The sequence below is a fragment of the Aptenodytes patagonicus genome, chromosome 2 (genome assembly GCF_965638725.1).
Source record: "Aptenodytes patagonicus chromosome 2, bAptPat1.pri.cur, whole genome shotgun sequence".
Lineage (NCBI taxonomy): Eukaryota > Metazoa > Chordata > Aves > Sphenisciformes > Spheniscidae > Aptenodytes > Aptenodytes patagonicus.
The window spans coordinates 47,284,037-47,307,129 of NC_134950.1; the positions used below are offsets into that span (position 1 = coordinate 47,284,037).

A 23,093-nucleotide genomic window follows, 5' to 3' on the forward strand; every position below is an offset into this window, starting at 1 on the left:
TGTTGCTGTTAGAAGGCTTCCAGAGCATGAGACGCAAAGTGATTTTACCTGATTGAAATAAATCAAAGAATCAAACCTGAAGGACATGCAATTATATTAACAAACTACCCAGTGAGGCAATACAAGGGGTCATAGCTGACTTGCATCCTTCATGCAATTTGAATTGCTGATAAAGGTTTTACCATCTGTTTGGGAGTGGATGAAGTAGTGATACATTTACCCTGTTTTCCCTCCACTCTCAATCAATTTTCTAAAATATGAGAAAGAAACCTATTGTTTAAGTTCTCCAGTGCTTGGAATATATTTGAATAAGAGATACACTCTTTACAGAGCACACTGTCTGTACTGTGAATTCTTGAGTAGTTGAGTAGCAAAATTTTCTTAAAAGTATTGTTCTAGAAGAGAATACATGCGATATTTTCTATATTGTACATTGATCTGTTGTTTTTTAAGAAGAAATAAAATACGTTCAGAGCAATTATTGTTGTGTGCAGCATTATAATTTTGATATTTCCAAGCGTGCTTTGGTTTGCAGAACTTGCTGATTTTTGAAAATTTGATAGACCTGAAGCGTCAGTATACATTTCCTGTAGAAATTGAGGTGAGTGGAATTTCTGGGCTTTAGTGTTCCTAAATAAAAAATAAGTATGGCTTTAACAGTGTAGTCACTGTAGACCAGGTCAATTCTCACATACAGAGAAAGAGGATTTTGTAGTGAATAAAAAATTTGTAACACACCTGCGGTGCACATAACTTTAATATATTTTTTAGCACATTTACTCTGGTAATGAACAGCTGTAGGAATAAGTAATTTAGCTGTTATTCTGTATCATTAATTATAATCATTTACAACATGGAATTTCCATTCACGATAAATGGTTTTGATCATTTTTTGGCAGTTCTGTATATAAATAATTGTAAATAAACTGTAAATAAAAAATTAATTTAAATATTAATAAGTAAACTTTATTTCTTGCTGTTTAGGTGCCTCTGGAAAGGAAGAAGCGGTACATTGCTATTAGGAAGGAGGCCAGGGATGCAGGGAATAGTGATCAGGGTATGAAAGTCATTTATGAATATGGAAAAAATGCCTTCTTACCTTTCATACTGTGTTCATTGATGTGTTGCTAATTGGTTTCTATAGTAGCAGGAACAAATAAAAGCGTTCAATGTACTTCACCTAACAACCAATTCCCACCCACCCTCAAGTTTTAGTGGCCAATAAAGGCTTGCTTCTTGTAATCACCTTGATTAATGGTCTATTCTTTTTCCTATTTAGATGAACCCAAGTATTTAGCTTCTGCATCGTACATGATGGGTAGCAGTTTGAGTGAGGAAATGAGTCAGTTTGATTTTTCTACTGGAGTCCAAGGTTTTTCTTATAGCTCCCAAGATGTTACACCTAGCAGCACTCGTTTCAGGAGAAAGGTAATTTAGTGACTTATGTGCTGTGAGGAAGAAAAGTTTTATGCTTTCTAGCAATTGCGTACATTTATTGGGATTGAGAAGGAGAAATTTCTAATTTCCTATATTTGTTCTACTTGACTGAGAATGGGTTCCTCCAGAAGATGAAGGAGGGTGCTTGAGCTGTGTTCTGTCAGTCATTTTTCTTCTTTCCTCTGTCCACTGTCTACAGCTGGAGAAAAGCAATGCCCTACCTTGGGTTTCTAAAGTTGAGTAACGTGAGTGAAGTCCAGCCTGAGTTGTAAAAAGGTGGCTTGTGACTTTGTGTGCACTCAAGAGTATCCTGTGATGGTTGTGTTTTGCTGTTAGGCACCTGGCTTCCTCATTTCCCTCTTCTTTTGGTCTTCGAAGGCACTTGACCAAGCTGGTTGTATCAAATGCATGGAATAAATGATCAAACACTTTATTATTTTTGTATCTCTGTTGTGGCACCTTGTATTTAACTGTTGCTCTGGAAGAACAGCATTTACTATCTTCCAAGACTTGAAGTTGTGTTCCTTCTGCCGTCAAGAGATGTCTCATCAACAGTAATACTGATAGGATAGATATTTGCTATAAAACAGAAAGAAAGCTTGTCAAAGTATCGTAAACACTGAAGACAAAATCTGTCAAAATAACTGTTGACATCGGTAAAGATAAACTGTTTCCATGTTTTGGAGCAAGGAGGTTTTTTAGCTGCAATGAAGTTAACCAGAAATGTACTTTCTATCTGCTTTGTGTAGTAATGTTGTAATTTCTAACTATAAACAATTTTCTTTTGTGATTTATTCTGTGTAGCAAAAGAGAGAGCTGCTGTGGTTGCTAGTCAGTGTGAAACAACACGCCCATAAAAATAGGGCTTTCCCCCTGTGGAAGGTGTTAACACATTCTTTCAGCTTTGAAAGGAAGTAATTTCTGTGAGGTTCAGCTAACTCTTCCTGCTTCCAGCAGTTGCCACACCTGTCCTGGCAGGTAGTAAAGTCAGAGTAACATGAAGTTGGCATCTGTTGGCACAGAAACTAAAAGATGTGCGCAGCTGGTACATATACTTGGGAGGTGTCTGAACCACGCATTTGATGTATTCCCTGTTGTGCGCACTGAGCGTATGCTCAAATCTGTAAACACAGATAAGATCAGAATGACTCATGGCATTATCATGATTTAAAAGAAAATACAGTGTAATTATTAATCATAGTAACACTTTTTTTTTCAGGAGCCCACAGAATACATGGTTTTAAATGATGAAATGGAACTGGAAATGGATGAACTCAACCAACATGAATGTATGGCTTCTATGACCACTCTGATTAAACATATGCAGAGGAACCAGATCACACCCAAAGTGGAGGAGGCCAGTATTAACCAAAAAGTTGGCATTTTTTCACTAATTATACCAAGACAAGAGAGTCATGATTGAACCCCTTCGTTTATTAATTTTCATGGCCATATTATAATGAGACCTGTGTGGCTCGAGCTGGGGGCTTTTTGGCTTGGTAAGCCTGTTTGGTCCAAGAAGTGAGTTGATTTTTGCTCCTCTCTTTTAAATTTCAGGGGACAGTTCCAATAGATCTTCCTCTTTGGATGAAATTTCTGCATGGCAAATTAGGAAACCCATCAGTACCACTAAATATTCGCCTCTTCATAGCAAAACTTATTGTTAATACTGAGGATGTGAGTAATATTTTTGTCTTTTTTCTGTTAACAGGTTGTATTATAATATCAACTGTGCAACTCTTGTGGGATAAAATATTTCATCAGCTGAGACTTTTGGGGCATTCAAATTGAGTAGTTTGCCGTGATAAAAGAGAGTGCATTCATAGCCCAAAATTCCAGATAGTGCCAGTATTTTGAATGTAATATACTTTTTCTCCCAAACTCTACTTCTATAAGTAGAGTCTGTCCACAATATGTCTTCTGTAAACTATAAGTAATTGATTCATTGATACTCAGCAAGAGGTATGGCTGATTATGTTCGCCGTCTTTGAAGAAGCAAATATAATGTTTTTTTAATGGTCACAGATGAGTCTTATGGAAACCCTTAGAGCTAAATGCTGTTCTGGTTGCAGAAAGATATTAAGATAGCATAATGTGTCTTTGCCTGAGAAGAAATGTTTTCTAATTCTCATCCTTGGATAAAACATTCTCATCCTATTTCATACAGTGATTTCAAAGTATAATGTTTCTGTCTGAAATACTCCAAATCCAAAATACAAAAATGCTGAATTTCAGAATTAATTCAAGAAGCTTTAACATCCACTTAATGCTACTTTCTTAGTAAAGCTGTCTGAAACGGAAAGGTAGATGAATGGCATACTTTTTCAAATCCTTTAGGGACAGGTTTTCTGTGTGAGAGATGTATTATGTGGGCCCTAGTGAAATAATTAACTTTATGTGAATACTCGGTTAAAGGTTTCTAAGCAGAAGTGAGGAATGTAGTTATGCATACTTTCTATTTTAAAGTTATTTTAAAATTTTTGTGGTTGTTGCTTCAGAGGTTAAGCAAGGTGATAAGAGTTTGATTTAGCAGTCTTACCTGTAATGATTATTGAACAACAGGTTATTGAATAGTTGGATAGTTTGTACTTGATCGCTGATTATCCTGTTTTCCATAGGTTTTCCGACCTTACGCAAAGCAGTGGCTTGGTCCATTGCTGCAGCTTGTGGTTTCTGGGAATAATGGAGGTGAAGGGATTCATTACATGGTAGTGGAAATAGTAGTTACTATCCTTTCCTGGACAAGTGTAAGCACTCCCAAAGTAAGGAAATGTGAAATTCAATTTTATTATTATTGTGACTATTTGGTAAGGAATAAGTGAGTTTGTTATTATGCACTTATAATCATTTTCTACATCAGTCCACTGTTTCTTTTAGATACTAACTTCAAAAATAGCTTATTTACTTGCTTACTTTCATAAAACAATATATGTCTTCATGTCATAGTCACTATGTTTATTTTTGCTCCTATTCGTTGTAGGGCAATATTAAGGATGAGATTTTAGCTAACAGATTGCTCGAATTCTTGATGAAGAATGCCTTTCACCAAAAAAGAGCTGTGTTCAGACACAATCTGGAAATCATAAAGACAGTTATAGAATGTTGGAAGAACTGTCTCTCCATACCTTACAGGTAAGCATTGAGATAATTGCTTTCTTTTATCAATATTTCAAGACTATAAGTAAACATTATCAAAGGAGATGAAAAGGTAAATTCAGCTGCAATAGTAAACTTTTTGTCTCTAGAGTTGACAGTAGAACTTCAGAACTGAATTCTCCAAAGGTTGTAACTTAATTTGCAAAACAAGGAGAGAGACAGGGCAAACATGTCGAAGATTACAACAGCAACAACAAAAGCAGGAGTAATCTCTGCAAAGACTTACGTTTTATTTGAAATTTTGGGTATTATCACTGAATATTGGTGCGCTTTTAGTAAGACTTCTGCGATCTGCTGTGCTCCTGAACTTGTTGCAGAGAATTTGTGTGGGCTTACAATCTCTTTTTAGATTTTTTTTTTTTTTTTTTTTTTTTTGCACAGACTTCTTCATTGAAGCTAAATACTTATTTCTTTCTGAATATATGCTTTCTACTGGTTTTGGTGGGAGTGTATATGCATATATACATACTTTCTGCTGGTTTTGGTGGAGTTGTATGTGTGTATATATCTGTATATACACAGAGTGAGTGATTTATGGTATGTATATTTTGGGTTTTTCGTGTATATCACTACTTTTATGTTTTTATCCAACAGTTTAATATTTGAAAAGTTTTCTAGTGGAGATCCTGATACAAAGGACAACTCAGTGGGAATTCAGCTGCTGGGAATTGTTCTTGCTAACAATTTACCTCCCTTTGACCCAAAGTGTGAAATAGATCGTGTCAGGTGAGAAATACAGCTTTTTGGAGAGTGATTTTGATAAAAGCTTAAGACAAAGCAAGCACGTCTAACTTGTCAGCATAAAGTATGGGAGCTGGATTGCTCATTTATCGGAATTGTTTGTTCCATCATCCCTTTGCTATTGTCTGTCAGATGTAATGCTTTTCTAGCTGCAAACTGCAGACCACATTTATTTTGGAAAATAGCTAGAAGAATGTAAGCTTTTTTACAGTGGGCCCCAGGGTTGCAGTTTCATGGGAATTAACAGAGTCAGGAATTGCCAAAGCAGGGATTTGAGACACTGCAGGTGGAAATCCATGTTGTGCTGTATTCAGCTCTTCTGAAAGCAGTCACTGTTCCCCTAGGCAGCTCAGGTGAGTTTTTTGTTTCAGTTTAAATTTGGGTGCTGGAGTAGTGGCTTACAGCAGGTCTACCTTTTGTGTTAGGTATTTTCAGGCTTTGACCAGCAACATGGGCTTATTAAAATATAAAGAAGTTTATGCAGCTTCAGCAGAAGTGTTGGGACTTGCTCTTCGATACATTGCTGAGAGAGAAAATGTAAGTGAACTGTATTGTGTGTTTGACCATTCCTGACTTAATTCTATGTACATCTTTTATATGACTACTCAATTCAGCTCCAAAAATGAATGTATTTAAAACTCAGCAGTCTCTGTCCAACAGATCAAGTTAAAGGTTTAAACTGTTAACTCAAGAGGAAAAGAATTTGAGAGCAGACTAAGTGCAGAGTTTTTGCCCTGCTGTTTTGGAACTGACAGTGAATGGTCTCTTTCTGAGGCTTTGTTCAGCTTTTGCCAACCAGCAGTGCTGGTGTGGTACATTTAAAGGGGCGGGGTTGTTGGTTGGTTTGTTTTTGTGGTTTTGGGGGGGGTTGTTTGTTTTTTTAAAGAAATAAAAATTGCAAGTTGGGAGGTTTGGGGCTACCTCTTGAATATCTATATCTGAAGCTGTTTAATAACTTGTAAGTTTTGGTGTAAAATTTAAAGGTATTGTATTTAATTTTGAATCCAGTTATTTTCTAGGTAGTGGATAAGGTGAATGCAAAACTGTTACTCACCAAATCCTGCAGTACTAGAACTAGGGGATAGTGCTTGATGATCACAGAAATCAGTTTGAGACAGATGCTAGAAGTACTTTACACAACAGTTAGTGAACTTCCGGAATTAGTTGCCAGAAGAGGTTCTAGGGGTAAGTAGCATCAGCAGGTTCAAAGACAAATTAGGCAAATTCATGCACAAAAAAAAGCCATGAACAGGTTCTAAAAACAATAGACAAGGTACACTCCAAGATCCCTAATCTAATGACGGATGCATGTTGGGTTGTATGAGAGAAAAGGAGGACAAAATGCAGCCAGGCTCATGTGCTCCCCCTAAATACCATTCTGCAGCTGCTATTGGAGACAAAAATACCAACATATTGGCTAGGTGGATTATTAGTCTGACCTTGTAGGTTATTCTTACTTCTCTCCCTGCTATTACTACTTCTTTCTCCACTTAATTGCGTTCTGGTTGTTCTTTCACAGTTTGTAGAGCATATTTCATAAATTGAATTCCTGCAGTTTTCTCTTTCACAGTCTTCCAAGTTCCATTATAAGCAGTATTTTGAATAAATGAGCAAAGATGGTGCAAATATTTTGTCCTATACAAAGCTTACTTCTACGACATTAAGTGAAGATTGCTGATTATTTTTCACCTTTTCACTAAAATTGTCTATTTTTTTTACATTCATTAATTGGAAATCTGCCATACTGAATAAGAAGCTACTTATTATTTATGTAAGCATACTAAGCAACTTGTATTTCAAAATTAAGGTGTTGGTTCCAAACCAATCAAAGGAAGCTCACAAATGTATTGTTTAAGCAGGCAATCATGTTTTTCAGCCAGGCATAGCTGTACAGCAGCCATGAAGCACCATAAATGTCAAGATGAGGTGGGTGGATCTTACCTAGTGAAATGCACTACAATCAAACAGTACAGCAGCAGAACTATGTGTCATTAAGGTGGTTGTGAGTTTCATGGCTATGCTTGTCTTACTGTCTTTCTCATTTTCAGGTACTTGAAGATCCAGTTTATGATTGTGTCATAAGACAATTAAAACATCATCAGAACACCCAACAGGATAAGTTTATTCAATGCTTGAATAAAGTTGTTAAGAATTTTCCACCTCTTGCTGACAGGTATGTCATGACTTACATGGTATGTTCATTGTAGATCTAGAGGAATAATAGAAAATAACTTGCTTTTCTTTGTGGGCTTCTGGTTATGTTAAGGTTTATGAACGCAGTATTCTTTTTGATACCCAAACTTCATGGTGTGATGAAAACCTACTGTCTGGAAGTAATAATGTGCCAGGCGGAAGAAATACCTGATCTCTACTTGCACTTAAAGAGTAAAGACTTTATCCAGATCATGAATCACAGGTGAGTGGTCATGTGATTACAAATGTGGATGCATAGTCTAAACTTCTTGATAACATTTTCTGTGCTGGCCACAACATTTTTACGTTCAGAAGCGTTTATAATTCATGTTCACTTTTTGGTCACTGCCCTCCTAATTTGAGCTAATGGAATGTGGGAGTTAAGTATTAAGATGGTTAGCTGACTGTGAAAAACAAACAAAAAACCGTAAATAGCGGTAAGGTGAAACACCACAGGGATGTGAATTTCTGTAGTATGTATTAGTTTAGTTATATTCTTATTCTTAGGTTGAACTCAAAAGTATTTACCTAAAGCCCTTTATGCAAAAACAAATATTATTGCTAAAACCTAAACTGATCTTCCTGTTCTGTGTTTAGCAGTGAAGAGAAAAGCAATGTAATTATTCTTTTTTTCCCCTCTCTTTTTAGGGATGATGAAAGGCAAAGGGTTTGTTTGGATATAGTGTACAAGATGCTGTCTAAACTTAAACCACTGGAACTGAAAGAACTTCTTCCTGGAGTGACAGGGTTCATTTCTCACCCTTCTGTAATATGTCGACAGCACATGTATGATATTCTGATGTGGATTTATGACAATTATAGGTGTGTATTCACTGCATATGTTGTCTTTCAGTGGTTTGTCACAGGCAGAGTGAAAGTGCTTGTAGCATTGCTTGCCAATGTGACGCCCATCCACAAGAAGGGCCAGAAGGAGGATCCGGGGAACTACAGGCCTGTCAGCCTGGCCTCGGTGCCGGGGAAGATTATGGAGCGGCTCATCTTGAGGGCGCTCACAAGGCATGAGCGGGACAACCAGGGGATCCGGCCTAGCCAGCACGGGTTCATGAGAGGCAGGTCCTGCTTGACCAACCTGATCTCCTTCTATGACCAGGTGACCCGCCTAGTGGATGAGGGAAAGGCTGTGGATGTGGTCTACCTGGACTTCAGTAAGGCCTTTGACACTGTCTCCCACAGCATTCTCCTAGAGAAGCTGGCGGCTCACGGCTTAGACAGGTGGACTCTGCGCTGGGTCAAAAACTGGCTGGATGGCCGGGCCCAGAGAGTTGTGGTGAATGGAGTTCAATCCAGTTGGCGGCCGGTCACGAGCGGTGTTCCCCAGGGCTCAGTACTGGGGCCGGTCTTGTTTAATATCTTTATTGATGATCTGGATGAGGGGATTGAGTGCACCCTCAGTAAGTTTGCAGACGACACCAAGTTGGGTGGGAGTGTTGATCTGCTCGAGGGTAGGAAGGCTCTGCAGAGGGACCTGGACAGGCTGGATCGATGGGCCCAGGCCAACTGTATGAGGTTCAACAAGGACAAGTGCCGGGTCCTGCACTTCGGCCACAACAACCCCATGCAGCGCTACAGGCTTGGGGAAGAGTGGCTGGAAAGCTGCCCAGCAGAGAAGGACCTGGGGGTGTTGGTCGACAGCCGGCTGAACATGAGCCGGCAGTGTGCCCAGGCGGCCAAGAAGGCCAATGGCATCCTGGCTTGTATCAGAAATAGTGTGGCCAGTAGGAGTAGGGAAGTGATCGTGCCCCTGTACTCGGCCCTGGTGAGGCCGCACCTCGAATACTGTGTTCAGTTTTGGGCCCCTCACTACAAGAAGGACGTTGAGGTGCTGGAGCGTGTCCAGAGAAGGGCAACGAGGCTGGTGAGGGGTCTGGAGAACAAGTCTTATGAGGAGCGGCTGAGGGAACTGGGACTGTTCAGCCTGGAGAAAAGGAGGCTGAGGGGAGACCTCATCGCTCTCTACAACTACCTGAAAGGAGGTTGTAGCGAGGTGGGTGTTGGTCTTTTCTCCGAAGTAACAAGTGATAGGACGAGAGGAAATGGCCTCAAGTTGCGGCAGGGGAGGTTTAGATTGGATGTAAGGAAAAATTTCTTTACTGAAAGAGTGGTGAAACATTGGACCAGGCTGCCCAGGGAAGTGGTGGAGTCCCCATCCCTGGAGGTTTTTAAAAGACGTGTAGATGAGGCGCTTAGGGACATGGTTTAGTGGGCATGGTGGTGTTGGGTTGACGGTTGGACTCGATGATCTTAGAGGTCTTTTCCAACCTCAATGATTCTATGATTCTATGATTGACTTCCAACTTCATGTCCCTTGGTGCAGGATTTTCCCAGTTCTCAGAAGAATAGAGCCTGTGGTTTGCCTAAGTAGCTCTAGCCTTTGGTGGCAATTCTATCACTTCCACTAAGGGACAAAGACTTAGACCTGAACTTTAGCCCAGAACTAGGATGTTGTATCACCACAGCATGATGGTATAAGAGGTCTTAGCTCTGATGCTCACACTTTTTCTCTTCTTGCCGGAATTTGTAACTAGTAAGAATTGTACACTAGAGAAATCTGCTTGTAGGTAGAAAGTGTATTAAGGCACTTTGGCATGATCTGGATCCCTTCAACCTAGTAGTATAAAGATGTTCTTTCTGTTTGACCCCTTAGAGTAGGGAACAGGCATTTACTCAGTTTGACAAGTGGGTTGCTGTTGAATCATCTAACTTAGTTGGGTTCTATGATACGCTTTTTCCCAAGATAACTTAATTGTTTGAATGGATAATTATTGTGAAGAAAAAGTACAGGCAATTTTTACTACAGCATCACTTGGGAAAAGCTAATTCTCTGCCTTTTTCTCAGTTTTAACCTTGCAAACTCAGAATTACTTCTGTTTGGCCTTTATAATAAATACCTAACATGCATTATTTAGTTTTTTGATTTTTACTTTTGTAAGTAGTGGAGACACAAGACATTTTTGGCAATGAAGACCTCATATTATGAAAAAAAATGCAGTGTTGTCATGCCAAGTTGAGATTTTTACGAGAAGGGCATGTTCCTCCTTTTCTCCCACCATCCTCATCCTCTTATTTTACTACGGATTGTTTGAGAGAAGTCATTAAGAGACATTTTTCTCCTAACATCAGTGATCCAGAAAGCCAAGCAGACGGTGATTCTCAGGAAATACTCAAACTGGCAAAAGAAATCCTGCTTCAAGGACTGATTGATGAGAATGCTGAACTGCAGTGAGTAAACAGTGTTGTGATGACTGACTGAAGTAATGAGTCCCTAAATTGCTCTGTTTATCACAGAAGAGTTGATCCTTAGAGGTTTTTTAAGTATTTTAATATCAAAGAGTAACAGTGAGATAGCATTATTTCCTTTTCTTCCAATAAGTTAATTTACAAAATTGTGTCCAATACTGTTACACCAAATTTAAGTGAAACACAGAGCTTTTGAACAAACTTCTGAGCCATGGAAAAGTTGCTTCAGTATGTTAGACCTAATTCTGTGTCAATGTTCTGTAGTTTTGTAACAACAAGGTGGCATTCACTAAAAACAGACACACAAAAATAGATCCAATGTTGCAGGATGTTAGATTTTTTTAATTTTTTTATGAAGCAGAAGGTAGAATAGGAGATCTCTGTGCTTCTCCACCCCTAGCACTTCTCAAGAGGAAAACAACTTAATAGAAATAGTTTTTTCAGAGTAAACCTTTCAGTGGAATGGCATAGAGCATGGTAGATGGATGAGGAATTTGGTATAATTCAATGGAAGATCCATGGCATGAAAGGGTTAATTGAAGGTGTTATAATCTTATTGTGTTATTTTTAAATTTACTTTTTTGATAATGTTGTGTTTTCTGTTTGCAGATAACCAAGAATAATTGTATTCCTTGCCTTTACAGATTAATTGTTAGGAATTTTTGGAGTGATGAGACAAGGTTACCTGCAAATATTCTTGATCGCATGCTGGCATTGTTAAATTCTTTATATTCCGCCAAGATTGAAACACAGTACTTGAGTCTAATCACAAATTTTCTGCTTGAAATGACTAGCAAGAGCCCGGATTATTCCAGAAAAATATTTGAGCATCCACTGTCTGAATGCAAATTTCAGGTGAATTGTAATGTGTTATCCTGTGTGCAACCATGTGACAAATTCCATTCCTTAATGTAGCTACCACTTGGACAAGAATGGCATAGTGAAGGAGATTTTTGAAAGCGTGTTTTGTACTCCATAATTAACAGCTGCAACAGTCATGGGTTATGCACAGCATCAGAAGTTTGATGATTTTGTGCGGGCAATAATTTTGCTTTCTTTTCAAAAAAGAAAGATTTAATTAATTATATATACCAAGTACAGCTGATGTGTAGAGTAATGAAATACTTTAAAAAGAGGGTAGTGGAGAGAAGTACCATAAAGTGGAGAAAAATTGTGAAGAAACAGGAATGCTAGTACAAGAGCTGTAAATCAGTCCTCAGCTGACCAGTCCAAATCAGTGAGCTTTTTTGCTGAACTGTGGAGAACTTTTATGTGTTCGGTTTTTTTATAGTCAAGTTCTGCCCCTGTACCTGGGATGATGTTTTAAGTTCTTTACTTTAATTTCTGCTATCCTGTCTTAAGGAAGGCAAAAAGCCTCCATTCGTATTGTTCTTATTAAAATCTTTTTGTGTTCCTAGGACTTTGTAATTGATTCCAGCTGGCGTTATCAAAGTACCATGCTCAAACCTATGTTTGTGGAGACTCAAACTTCTCAGAGTATTCACAGGAATTTATCACAAGAAAGATCCCTTTCTGCTTCTGGGTCAGTTGGTGGTCAAGTGAGGGCTACCCAACGGCAGTATGAATTTACACCTACACAGCATGTCAGTAAGTCCAGACCAGTGTCTTCTGAATTTTGTTATCTATAGGAATGATATCATTCTCTTCATTCCTGTTGCTTATGAATTTTTAATGTAAAACTGTAAATGCATTTTACTATTTTGTTTTCAAGGGGGGGGGGGGTGTTGTGTTATGAGAAAAAACATCCAGTCACATTTTAGTCTCATATATATTTTATGTTCTGCCTAATGTAAAAGAAGTTTGTTTCTTACCTAACAGCTTGAAATCTGTTCTGCCCATAAACACTAGGAAATATATTTTTGGGGGAGGAAAATGACCTGCTTCGTAGATGTTTTCACCTGGTTTATATTCAGATGTGTTACAGCTTTTTTACAATTTTTTTTTTTTTACAGGTGGTAGAAGTTCTTTTAATTGGCTAACTGGAAGCAGCATTGACACACTGACAGAGTATACAGTTCCTTCATCCTCTGAATCCTTGTCTTCATCCATGCTGTTAGTTAAGAAACGGAGTGAAAAATTTAAACAAGCAACCTTTAAACCAGTGGGGCCGGATTTTGGGAAAAAAAGGTTGGGTTTGCCTGGAGATGAGGTGGACAGCAAAACTAAAGGTCTGTAAGTCTCATGATGCAATTTCTATATAAATATTACATTTTTATAGACCGTCTTTGTCAGTTACTTGGCTGGCAGTCCATTATCTTTGAGGCTTTCTAATTGAGGTTCATTCAGCTTGAGAGATTTTGTTTCCGGGGATGTGTGGTGATACGTAATGTGTGGCAAAAAGCTAGAATTGTGCTAGGAATTGCAAAACTATATGTTGCTAGACAAAAGAACTGACTGGATAAGAAACCAGCCAGTGTGATCTTTGCATTCCTACCTCTCCCTAAGATGATTGCAGCTGTTTTAAATTTAACTGCTTATCTCTTTAAAGAAGAGATCTCTAAACATATTTCTTCCAAACCATTTCAGCTGTGCTGACACAGTCTGCAACAGATTGCAATCTGGCATTAGAACTACCTGCTGTTTTCTGAGAATGCTCCTTCATCCACCCAGGCAATAACTGAAAAATATCAGTACTGTTCTGGAATGGCTTAGGCTCCTTCTCCCCATTTCCTTCCCATTTCACCCTTGCCTACCTTGTCACTAAAATTTTGACTAGAAGGATGAGAGTAGGAGTTCAGGCAGAGAGCTATAATGATTGACCTTTTCAATACCTGAGAGGTGTTTCAGGGCAGTTTTGAATGGACCATGCTGAACTACAGAGAGTTCAGTCAGTCCCTGGTCTTCTACCGGGGAAAATACCAGTTATAATGGTATGGTTTTGTTTGCTCACTCTTCTTTCCTAGGAAATGGACTGAAGTGAACAGTCTGTAAAGTGGCCTTTCTCCATGACTGTCGTGAGCAGGAGTTGATCCAGTGACAGTTCTGTAGTAGTAACTTTAAAAATATAGTACTGTATTATTATTACCCAATCTTGGAATATATTTAGCACCTCTTTTATGTAGGGAGCTATATACTTTATGGAGTATGGTGCAAATGCCATACTTGCCTTTGAGAGCTTAAAATAAATCTGTCATATGGGGCAAATTTGTTCATGAATTTTAGTGCCTTTCCCAGTACAATAGTTTGACCCTTATATCTCATCCATATGCTTAAAGTTTTTATATAAATGCTTACTACCTCTTCTCCTAAGAACAACTTAATTTGTTTTAATTTGCTATCTTGTTGAAAGGCCTTGCGTTGAGTTGTTGGATATGAAACTTAGGAGACTAGCTGGTAAGCTAGTAAATACAAAGATGATGTTTGTTACTATATGGTGCTCTCGCCTTAAATCTGAAGTTTGCTTGAGAAAGGAAAAGCTGTGGACATGATCATGTGTTCCCTAGGTATAGAAGAACGAGCAGAAATTCTAAGACTGCGGAGACGTTTCTTGAAGGACCAAGAGAAACTCAGTCTGATTTATGCTAGAAAAGGTGTGGCTGAACAGAAAAGAGAAAAGGTTTGTCAATCCAAATAAGTTTAAAACCTTAAGTCCCGATGCCATTTGCAGTCTTGTACTTCATCTCTAGAAGTAACTTTGTGAAGAAAGGGTAAGTGTAAGATACTGGTTGCTACTTTAAGAGCTTTAGAAGGTTTTGTTTGGAAATCACGCTTATTATGTGCTTAAAGCTAAATGATGTTACTTAGCATGAGTGAGAAAAGAGCTCGATGATAACACTAAGTTATCACTTAGTCTATAAGATAAGTAAGTGTGTATGAAGTGATTTTATGTGATGAAGTCCCTAACAGCTATGGGAAGCTCTTTACGGTTGTCATCCTGGAAACTAGGAGCCTTGAAGCTACAGTACTCTGCAGAAATAGTTGGAGAACATTATCCAGTGTCTGAAGGTGAACTCAAAAATGTGATACAGCTGATGGACTAACCAGAACTGTTGTGTACTTTTAACCTGAAGGAATGTCAGTAATAATCATTTGCTGAGTGTTTATGAAGGCCAGAAACTTAGTACTATGTGGGTTTCCTGGTTGTGTTATGTACTTAAAATAAGTTTAAGTATTTTTAAGCTCTGTAACAGTTTTTCAGAGGTTCATGTTACTAAAAATAACATACATTATCGTCTGAAAATGATAGCAGTTAGACCAAGAGCAAAGGAACCCAGGATTGAGAGCTACCAGTTTGAGACACTCTTATAATTCTTCGCAGCTGCAGACAACTGTGTAAACAGAACTTATGTCTGGAAGAACCACACAAACACCTATTTTAGCCAATTTATATTTACTTGCAGGCTAAAGCTACCATCTCCTCCCACCCTACAAGAGAGAACCTGTAAATGCATTCTGTATGACAGTCCAAAATACAACCAACAAAAAACCCTGTGATATTCCACAATAAAAGACCAGAGGAGACTATGAATGCTGTCAGGACCCCTTAAACTTTTCAGGAAATTTGTTGCACATAAACACACATAGAACTCGGTGGCTTGCGTTAATACCATACCTGATGGGGCAAAACAGGAAAAAGTAGGTCCTGAGCAAGAAAATATTTGGAAATAGCTTTAGCAAAGTCCTAATTTCTCCCAGCGTCTTTCTCTTGAAATTTTTTTGAAAATCATCCCTTTGAAGTTGCGTAGATGAAAAATGGGCTCAAACAGCAAAATTACGAAGGGTTTGCAGAAGAGAAAAAAATCTTCAAGCTTTCTTCTGTTTCCCTCTTCCATTCTAATGTATATATCCACCCATTGTCTGCTGGTTGAACTGGTAAAGGCAGTAGTTAAAAATAAAATCCCAGCCTCTTACACTGGGATGTGTACATCTGTTTACAGTTCACACTGTAAACTTACACTATAAGGAAATCGGCAGTATCAGTGCTATGAAAAGGAAGAAAGGCAGAGGAAGAGATAGGTTTTGTCTATATCTGGTAGTAGCTCTTGTTCAATTTAAATGTATTCCTTTAAGCCTCAGCAAAAGGTAGGGCAGCTATTTAACAACTGCAGTTTACAACAGTTTTATTATCGTTTGGTTTAAGTTTTACTAGGAATCGGTTCTACCAGGTTCATCCTTCTTCCTTTCCCTTCCCATCCCACTGTGTGAAATAAAGCACACACTAGCTTTAGCAACCTAATTTTACTTTGCACCTGGGCCAGGCTGAAAACCATCATATAATGGACTACTGTGGCTCAGCTGGCAAGCAGTAACTTACTAAACCATAGCAGCTCACTAGCTGTCACTCATAAACATTCTCTTTAAAAGAGACTTAAATACTACCTGTATGGAAGCAGGAACTACAAGGCATTAATATTAAAAGTTAATGGCTGAAGTAAGTCTACGAACCAGACTTTGGAGTTTTTAATTTAGTAAGATAAATTTGGGTTTAACCATATTACAGCTTTATAGAAATTGTATTTGTTTAATAAGCATGGCAAAAGTTTATAAAACATTTCAGAAATGCTCTTCCTTATTTTGTCTTATCTAGATACAGCTCTTTCTAGATAATATGATTATTATTTTTTTAACATGAGCAATGCATTTCAGGAGATGAAATCTGAGCTGAAGATGAAGTATGATGCCCAGGTTACTTTGTACAGAAGTTATCGAGTAGGAGACCTTCCTGACATCCAGATTGAATACTGCAGTCTCATTGCCCCTCTGCAGGGTCTTGCCCAGGTCTGTCTGCTTTTCAAAGGTCATTTGTGAAGTTTTCTGTTCTTGTAGGGAAAATGATGTGTAGTTGGGCAACTGCTTTCAAAATTTATTTTGTTGTTTTGTAGTCAACCACTGTGACACGCATTTAAAGAGTCTGTTTTGAGGGAGTGTTTCTCCTACCCCTGGGCTGGTGCAGTGATGAGAGAAGATGCCTTGTAGCTTGCCTCACCTGAGCAGTTGAGTTGAACACTGAGGACCTGAGACATCAGCTGTTGTCCATTGCCTCTGGGTTCCTCTGCTTGAGAAACAGATGGTGGTGGTCTTTAAAGACATTACTGCAAAGGACATCTCACTGTACAGCAACAAAACAGCCATTTTTATTCTTTTATATGGCTATAGCGGAGTTGTAAAAATACAAATGAAGTTACTGTGTCTAAGACTGGAGTAAGACTACTCAGTAAAGCTGATCCAATACTCCCTTTCCTACCTGAGAGCGGTAGAAACTGTAGGCTGAACCTATCCCATTTTACAGTGCTTGGGAAGTCACAGCGTTCCTGATTACCATTGTATTTAATTTCTTTTGATGATCCCTTATCTCTGTGTAAAGGGAGGAAGTAGCACAATCATAGTTATCTGAATAGCGTTAGATCAAGAGTTAGACCAAAGTCCAGTCCCATGATAGACCAGGATGCATAGGGATTATGTTACACATACAATTGTGTTTCTGGGTTGAAAAAATGCCTTTAAATCTCAGATGGAACTGTCTGTCTGTACAGTCTGTCTCTCTGTGTTGGCTCCCTCAATGTTAGGTCCGGGTCTCCTCGCACATTGATGTCTTCTGTTTTTTCCTGAAACCCTCTTCACTGGCAGTGGTGTCCGTAAGATGATATTGGGTGCCTGGTTCCTGTAGTGGGAATTGTGAATATGTGAAAATTGTAAATTCCATCCTCTCCACCAACACTGTGGCCTGAAACCTACATTGTCTTGGAATTTCTTTATGTAGAAGAATTAAGATGGGATTTGAATGGGTAGTACAGTAATTCCCGGCATAGGTGTGATGCATGCCAGACTAATTTTTCCACTCCCAAAGAGTGTCCATGTAGGGATTAGGTACAGGGTGGGTCGTATCTCTTAATTTTATTTACTAGTTTATTGTGTCACAGCAAAATTCAGTGGCCTTATTTCTTTTGTTGTAATTTACAGAAAGATCCAACATTTGCCAAGCAGCTTTTCAGCAGTTTGTTTCATGGAATTTTTCATGAGGTAGAAAAATCTAAAACTCCTTCTGAGAAAAAAGCCATCATCCAGAAGCTGCTGAACAACTTCAATAATTTCCTGAGTATGAGCCTGTCTTACTTCCCGCCATTCATTGCATGCATTCAGGTAAATCCTGCTATATGCCATGAAAGTAACTGAATATAATGTCTTTGTCTGAATGTGTGATAATCCCAGTTGTAGTGAAGGTTAAATACTGTTACTGAAATTTAGACAGAGGTGGAAAGAGAATAGTTAACTGAATGGATATTTCAAGTGACTCTTGTTAAGGTGAACAAGGTAATTCATGCCTCTGAACTGATTTTTAAAGGTTTCTACAATTTCTGATCTGCAGAGTTTGAGTCACCTTTTAATGTTTTAATTGCATCAGTAACAAGAATAGACTTGATTTTAAATGAAAGCCATAAGAACAATTGAAAGGGTTACGTGGGTGTCGTGTGCTTATCTTCCTGTTTCTGGGAAGTGCTTACTGAGGAATACTTTGATGTCTTGAGGATATCAGTAGCTGTCAGACTGTTTGTTGTTAGCCTCTCATTTATTTTTTCAAATTAGTCCCCTGAAGTAGTCGTCTGGGGATTTTCAGTAACGAGGGAAGGACTCGCTTCCACCGAAGGGTGAGCGGGTGCACCACAGCCATTTCACTGGAAAGGCAACACAAGCCTTTCTGCTATGAGAATATACTGACCTGGAATAGATTGTGAACTTCATCTTTTACCCCAATTTTCAGGGAGATAAAAAAAACTTGTCCAAGCACCTGTTACATACTCATTGTCACTGGATTTAATGTTTCTTGTCAACTGTGTTGATCTTAATGTTGTGTCTGATTTGTAGCTCTCAAAATAGTCTTTTTTTTGAGTGGCAGGTAATGGCTTCCTCTTTCTGTTATGGAAATTTAAATACTCTGTGACAGTAGATGTCATTCGTAATACAGGAGAAATGTCTAGTTAGGACTAGCTTTTTAAACAGTGACAAACTTTGCTTCTTTGTACTTGTATTTATACATCTGAAAAAATGTAATTTCTTGTTTACTCTTTTCTGTGCAGCTGCATAAAAGGTCAAATGCTATGGGGATTTTCTGGGCTGTCTTGGTATTTTTCGAGCCAGCATCTCACAATAGCTATCTGTTAATATTCCCTCTTGACATTGCATTTGTTGGTTCTCTCTCTTGATATTATTATTTGTGTTGAATTATACAGTCTGTTAGACCCTATTAATAACACTGTTGTGTTAGGCTACTTTTTTTCTGAGTAGATGTAAAATGAAGGCTCAAAAAATAGGTAAGTTAAAATTAGTCAAAAATACGGACCTTGTAAGTGCGATAAGAGCATCTCGTTGCCATCCCCATTCAGTAGCAAAAGAACAGCAGCACAAAGGCAAGCCTCAGCCTGTGTTTTTGAGCATCCTGCATAACAGTGAGAGGAAGTTTCCCCAACAGGGAACAGAGTTCATGTTGACCAGGAGAGAGAGCTGGGAGAGGGAGAGCACACAGTGCTGAGGTGGTCATGGGGCTCACAAAGGCTGTCCTAATTGCTTGGCCATTTGGAAATACAGCTTCTGTTTCCTATGTACCAACAGTATAATAAATATCGGCTTGTTTCAGAAAGGTTTCCTGCTTCACTGCCGTTTGCTTCTGGTTGTTTGACTTTTTAGTCTTCTACAGGTTCAAGTCCCATCAGGAGAGTAACTTGGTAATAAAAAGAGCTGGTTTTGTCTACAAGTATAATCTTAAAATTGACTATGAAGCTCTGAGATTGGCTTTCAGGACAGATTAAAAACTAGCTGAAATACTAAGAAAGAACTTAACCCCATGACAAAAGTTTACATAGACTCCATAGAGATACTTGGCCTCTGAAGAACATATAATTGCCTTATATTTTAGCTGTCAGGCCAGCTTGGATGCCATTCACCCTAATCTTTGAACATGTGGTGCGACTAGAATCATAGCATCATTAAGGTTGGAAGAGACCTCTAAGATCGAGTCCAACCGTCAACCCAACACCACCATGCCCACTAAACCATGTCCCTAAGCGCCTCATCTACACGTCTTTTAAATACCTCCAGGGATGGGGACTCCACCACTTCCCTGGGCAGCCTGGTCCAATGTTTAACCACTCTTTCAGTAAAGACATTTTCCTCACATCCAATCTAAACCTCCCCTGGCGCAACTTGAGGCCATTTCCTCTCGTCCTATCACTAGTTACTTGGGAGAAGAGACCAACACCCACCTCGCTACAACCTCCTTTCAGGTAGTTGTAGAGAGCGATGAGGTCTCCCCTGAGCCTCCTTTTCTCCAGGCTAAACAACGCCAGTTCCCTCAGCCGCTCCTCATAAGACTTGTTCTCCAGACCCCTTACCAGCCTCGTTGCCCTTCTCTGGACATGCTCTAACACCTCAACGTCCTTCTTGTAGTGAGTAAAGACAGAATGCTTTGCATACAGAGCAAGGAACATTTGCTCTGCTTTCAGAAGATAAGTGATCAAATAGTCACCAAAATGCACTAAATAGAAAGATAGCTCCTTTGACGTGGGGCGATGTCTGTAAATTGCGAGTTTGTGAGGGTATTCATTCTCTGGACATAGTTATATTTGCACAGTTCTTACACTTTCTTCTAGGCATACCTGAGAAAGGGCTTTTGGTCTTACCTTAGCACAGCTATTCCTAAGTTTTTAGATTGTGCAGTTGGCACTGCGTCCCTGACATAACCCCTAAAAGTTGGCAGTCAAGGAATTTGTGCCCATACATAAGAGTGTCTGGGGCACATGTGCAACTTTTATAGAAACTGTTAGTTGAAATTGCCTGAATAGCAGGTGAAGCATATGCTAACCCCTCATTGGGATCCACCTGGTCTGTAACTCAGGAAGCTACAAGAAACTGTTCTTTTTCTCTGTTTTACTGACTACAAATTTATTGGTGTGAGAGTCTCAACTATACAAATTGTGTAATGAGTTTGTTTATGCCAGGCGCCTATTCTGCTGTTTTTGTGGTGGTTGCCATTGATCAAAGAAGTGTAGCTTGGTTGTTTACACAGTCTCCTGTTACAGTTTCCAAATAGTGATTTTTTTTTCACTTAGTATTCTTGAACATACTGTGTGGCAAGAATCAAATGTTAATTTCTGTCCTAAAACTCGGTGCTGTTTCTTGTAATGAAAATTACGTTAGCACTCTTCCATGTTGTAGATTTTTTTTCTTCCTGTTTGGTTAAGATATTATTGCAACTTTCCTTTAGGTTCTTAAGTGGAAAAAAAAAACCTGGCTTTAATGAACTTGTCGTCTACTTTCTCGATATATTTACCTGTATTTGGGATAATGATTTAAGTATTTTAAAAAAACGTCAGGTAAACAAGAATGTTTATCCCTGAAAAAGAGGTTATTCTGTAGTTGGACTGATGTTAAATAGGGTAAAGATCTGCTAGAAATATTTTCATGTCTTTAAATCAGACAGGACTAGATGAGTGCAGTACTAAATGAGTCTAACGGGAAGCTGTGGTACGCTAAAACTGGGTTAAGTGTGTGGATAGGAAGCCTCCAGCTCAGAGGAGGCATCGTGGTTAATTGCGCCTTTGGCTTATGGCAGGAATGCACCACTCAATAGGTTAAGTGAAATGCAGCTGTTGTGTAGCGGGCACCACGCTGCCAACAAACAGAAGGGAGACCTCATCGCTCTCTACAACTACCTGAAAGGAGGTTGTAGCGAGGTGGGTGTTGGTCTTTTCTCCGAAGTAACAAGCGATAGGACGAGAGGAAATGGCCTCAAGTTGCGGCAGGGGAGGTTTAGATTGGATGTAAGGAAAAATTTCTTTACTAAAAGAGTGGTGAAACATTGGACCAGGCTGCCCAGGGAAGTGGTGGAGTCCCCATCCCTGGAGGTATTTAAAAGACGTGTAGATGAGGCACTTAGGGACATGGTTTAGTGGGCATGGTGGTGTTGGGTTGACGGTTGGACTCGATGATCTTAGAGGTCTTTTCCAACCTCAATGATTCTATGATTCTATGATTCTAAGGAAAGATGGAGGCTGTGAATGTGTCCATATACTTCTCCCCCGTTTCCCGTGTGTTTCTGTCAAGAAAGTTGTCCTGTGCCCTGGAGACACAGACAAAGTAGAGGGGTTACTCTCTACTGTCCTCTGTCCAAAGAGCAACAGCACAGAAGGAAAAGATTCCCGTTTTCCCAGAGTTGGGAACTTGTGGAGATTTAACGGCTCATTTCCAAAGCTTGCGCTGTAAGAAGAGGGATACCAAATAGGTGATCTGTAAAAGGTAACTATCAGTATAGTTTTAGACCAAGCAGACACCTGTTGTTTTGTTTTATTTTATAGGAAATGAGTTACCAGCACAGAGAGCTACTAGAACTGGATTCAGCTAACGTGAGCACAAGCTGCCTTGCAAGTTTACAGGAGCCAGTGGGCATCCTTCTTCTGGAGCACGCCCTGATGGCTCTGTCCCCTGCGGAGGAGCCCCCGTCCAAGCGGATGCGTGGGAGGACAGAGCTTCCCCCAGATGTGATCAGATGGATTGAACTTGCTAAGTAAATTCTTGTTTGAGACAATTTACTTCCATTTAGGTTTGCCTTGTGAAGAACTCCGCCTTTATGGGTTATGGGATTTCTTTTTTAGTCTTTCCCTCTTTCAGAATTAGATATGCTTTTAATTTCTTGCCAGTTAATTACTATCTTTCAGTTAGAGCAGTTAGACTTAACAGCTGTGCACCCTGATGATGCTATCAGACCGCTGAAAAACATCTTGTTCATAGCTTTTCAACTGCAGGAGTTTCCACAGTTCAGGTATTAACTACAAGATTAAGTTTACCTAATTAAATATCTATTTATGATCTTATATAAGAAATGTCAAAATTTTTTTTATTATTACAAGCGAGTAGTATTACTGCTTATTGAATTATTATTTTTTTAAATAGCTTATATTTGCATTGGTATACCTCTGTTCAACTAACTAAAATATTTCCCTTTTCAATTTGACTAGGCTCTACCGATCTCTTGGGGATTATGATGTCCTTCGTGGCATTTTCAGTGGTAAGATTGGGACTAAGGAAATTACACAGAAAGCGTTGTTGGCAGAAGCAAGGAGTGATTATGCTGAAGCAGCTAAATATTATGATGAGGTAAAATGACAACCAAGATTTTTTTGTTTCATAAATCTCTCATGAACTAATAAGCCAAAATTAAACATTTTGAGAAGCAGCGTATTGTTTAAAATGTCCTTGTGTTTTGTTTGATTGATGGTTCAGTCTGTAAAGACATGGGAACAGATGAGTAGTCACAACAGAGCAGTAAGCGTGATACTTCTTACTGTTTGTTACAA

General features: G+C 38.9%; 1 protein-coding gene across 1 annotated transcript in view; it reads left to right on the forward strand.

Annotated features, from left to right (window-relative positions):
* Window positions 1–23,093, forward strand: part of PRKDC (protein kinase, DNA-activated, catalytic subunit) — an 88,284-nt gene that overhangs the window by 41,063 nt on the left and 24,128 nt on the right. The window contains 21 exon segments of the mRNA XM_076329734.1: window positions 536–601; window positions 985–1,057; window positions 1,280–1,428; window positions 2,657–2,794; window positions 2,995–3,114; window positions 4,056–4,199; window positions 4,418–4,569; window positions 5,188–5,319; window positions 5,760–5,871; window positions 7,383–7,507; window positions 7,601–7,750; window positions 8,176–8,349; window positions 10,669–10,767; window positions 11,430–11,640; window positions 12,204–12,393; window positions 12,759–12,974; window positions 14,250–14,362; window positions 16,393–16,524; window positions 17,707–17,886; window positions 22,095–22,303; window positions 22,755–22,893. Coding sequence (XP_076185849.1) covers window positions 536–601; window positions 985–1,057; window positions 1,280–1,428; window positions 2,657–2,794; window positions 2,995–3,114; window positions 4,056–4,199; window positions 4,418–4,569; window positions 5,188–5,319; window positions 5,760–5,871; window positions 7,383–7,507; window positions 7,601–7,750; window positions 8,176–8,349; window positions 10,669–10,767; window positions 11,430–11,640; window positions 12,204–12,393; window positions 12,759–12,974; window positions 14,250–14,362; window positions 16,393–16,524; window positions 17,707–17,886; window positions 22,095–22,303; window positions 22,755–22,893 — 3,024 coding nt within the window.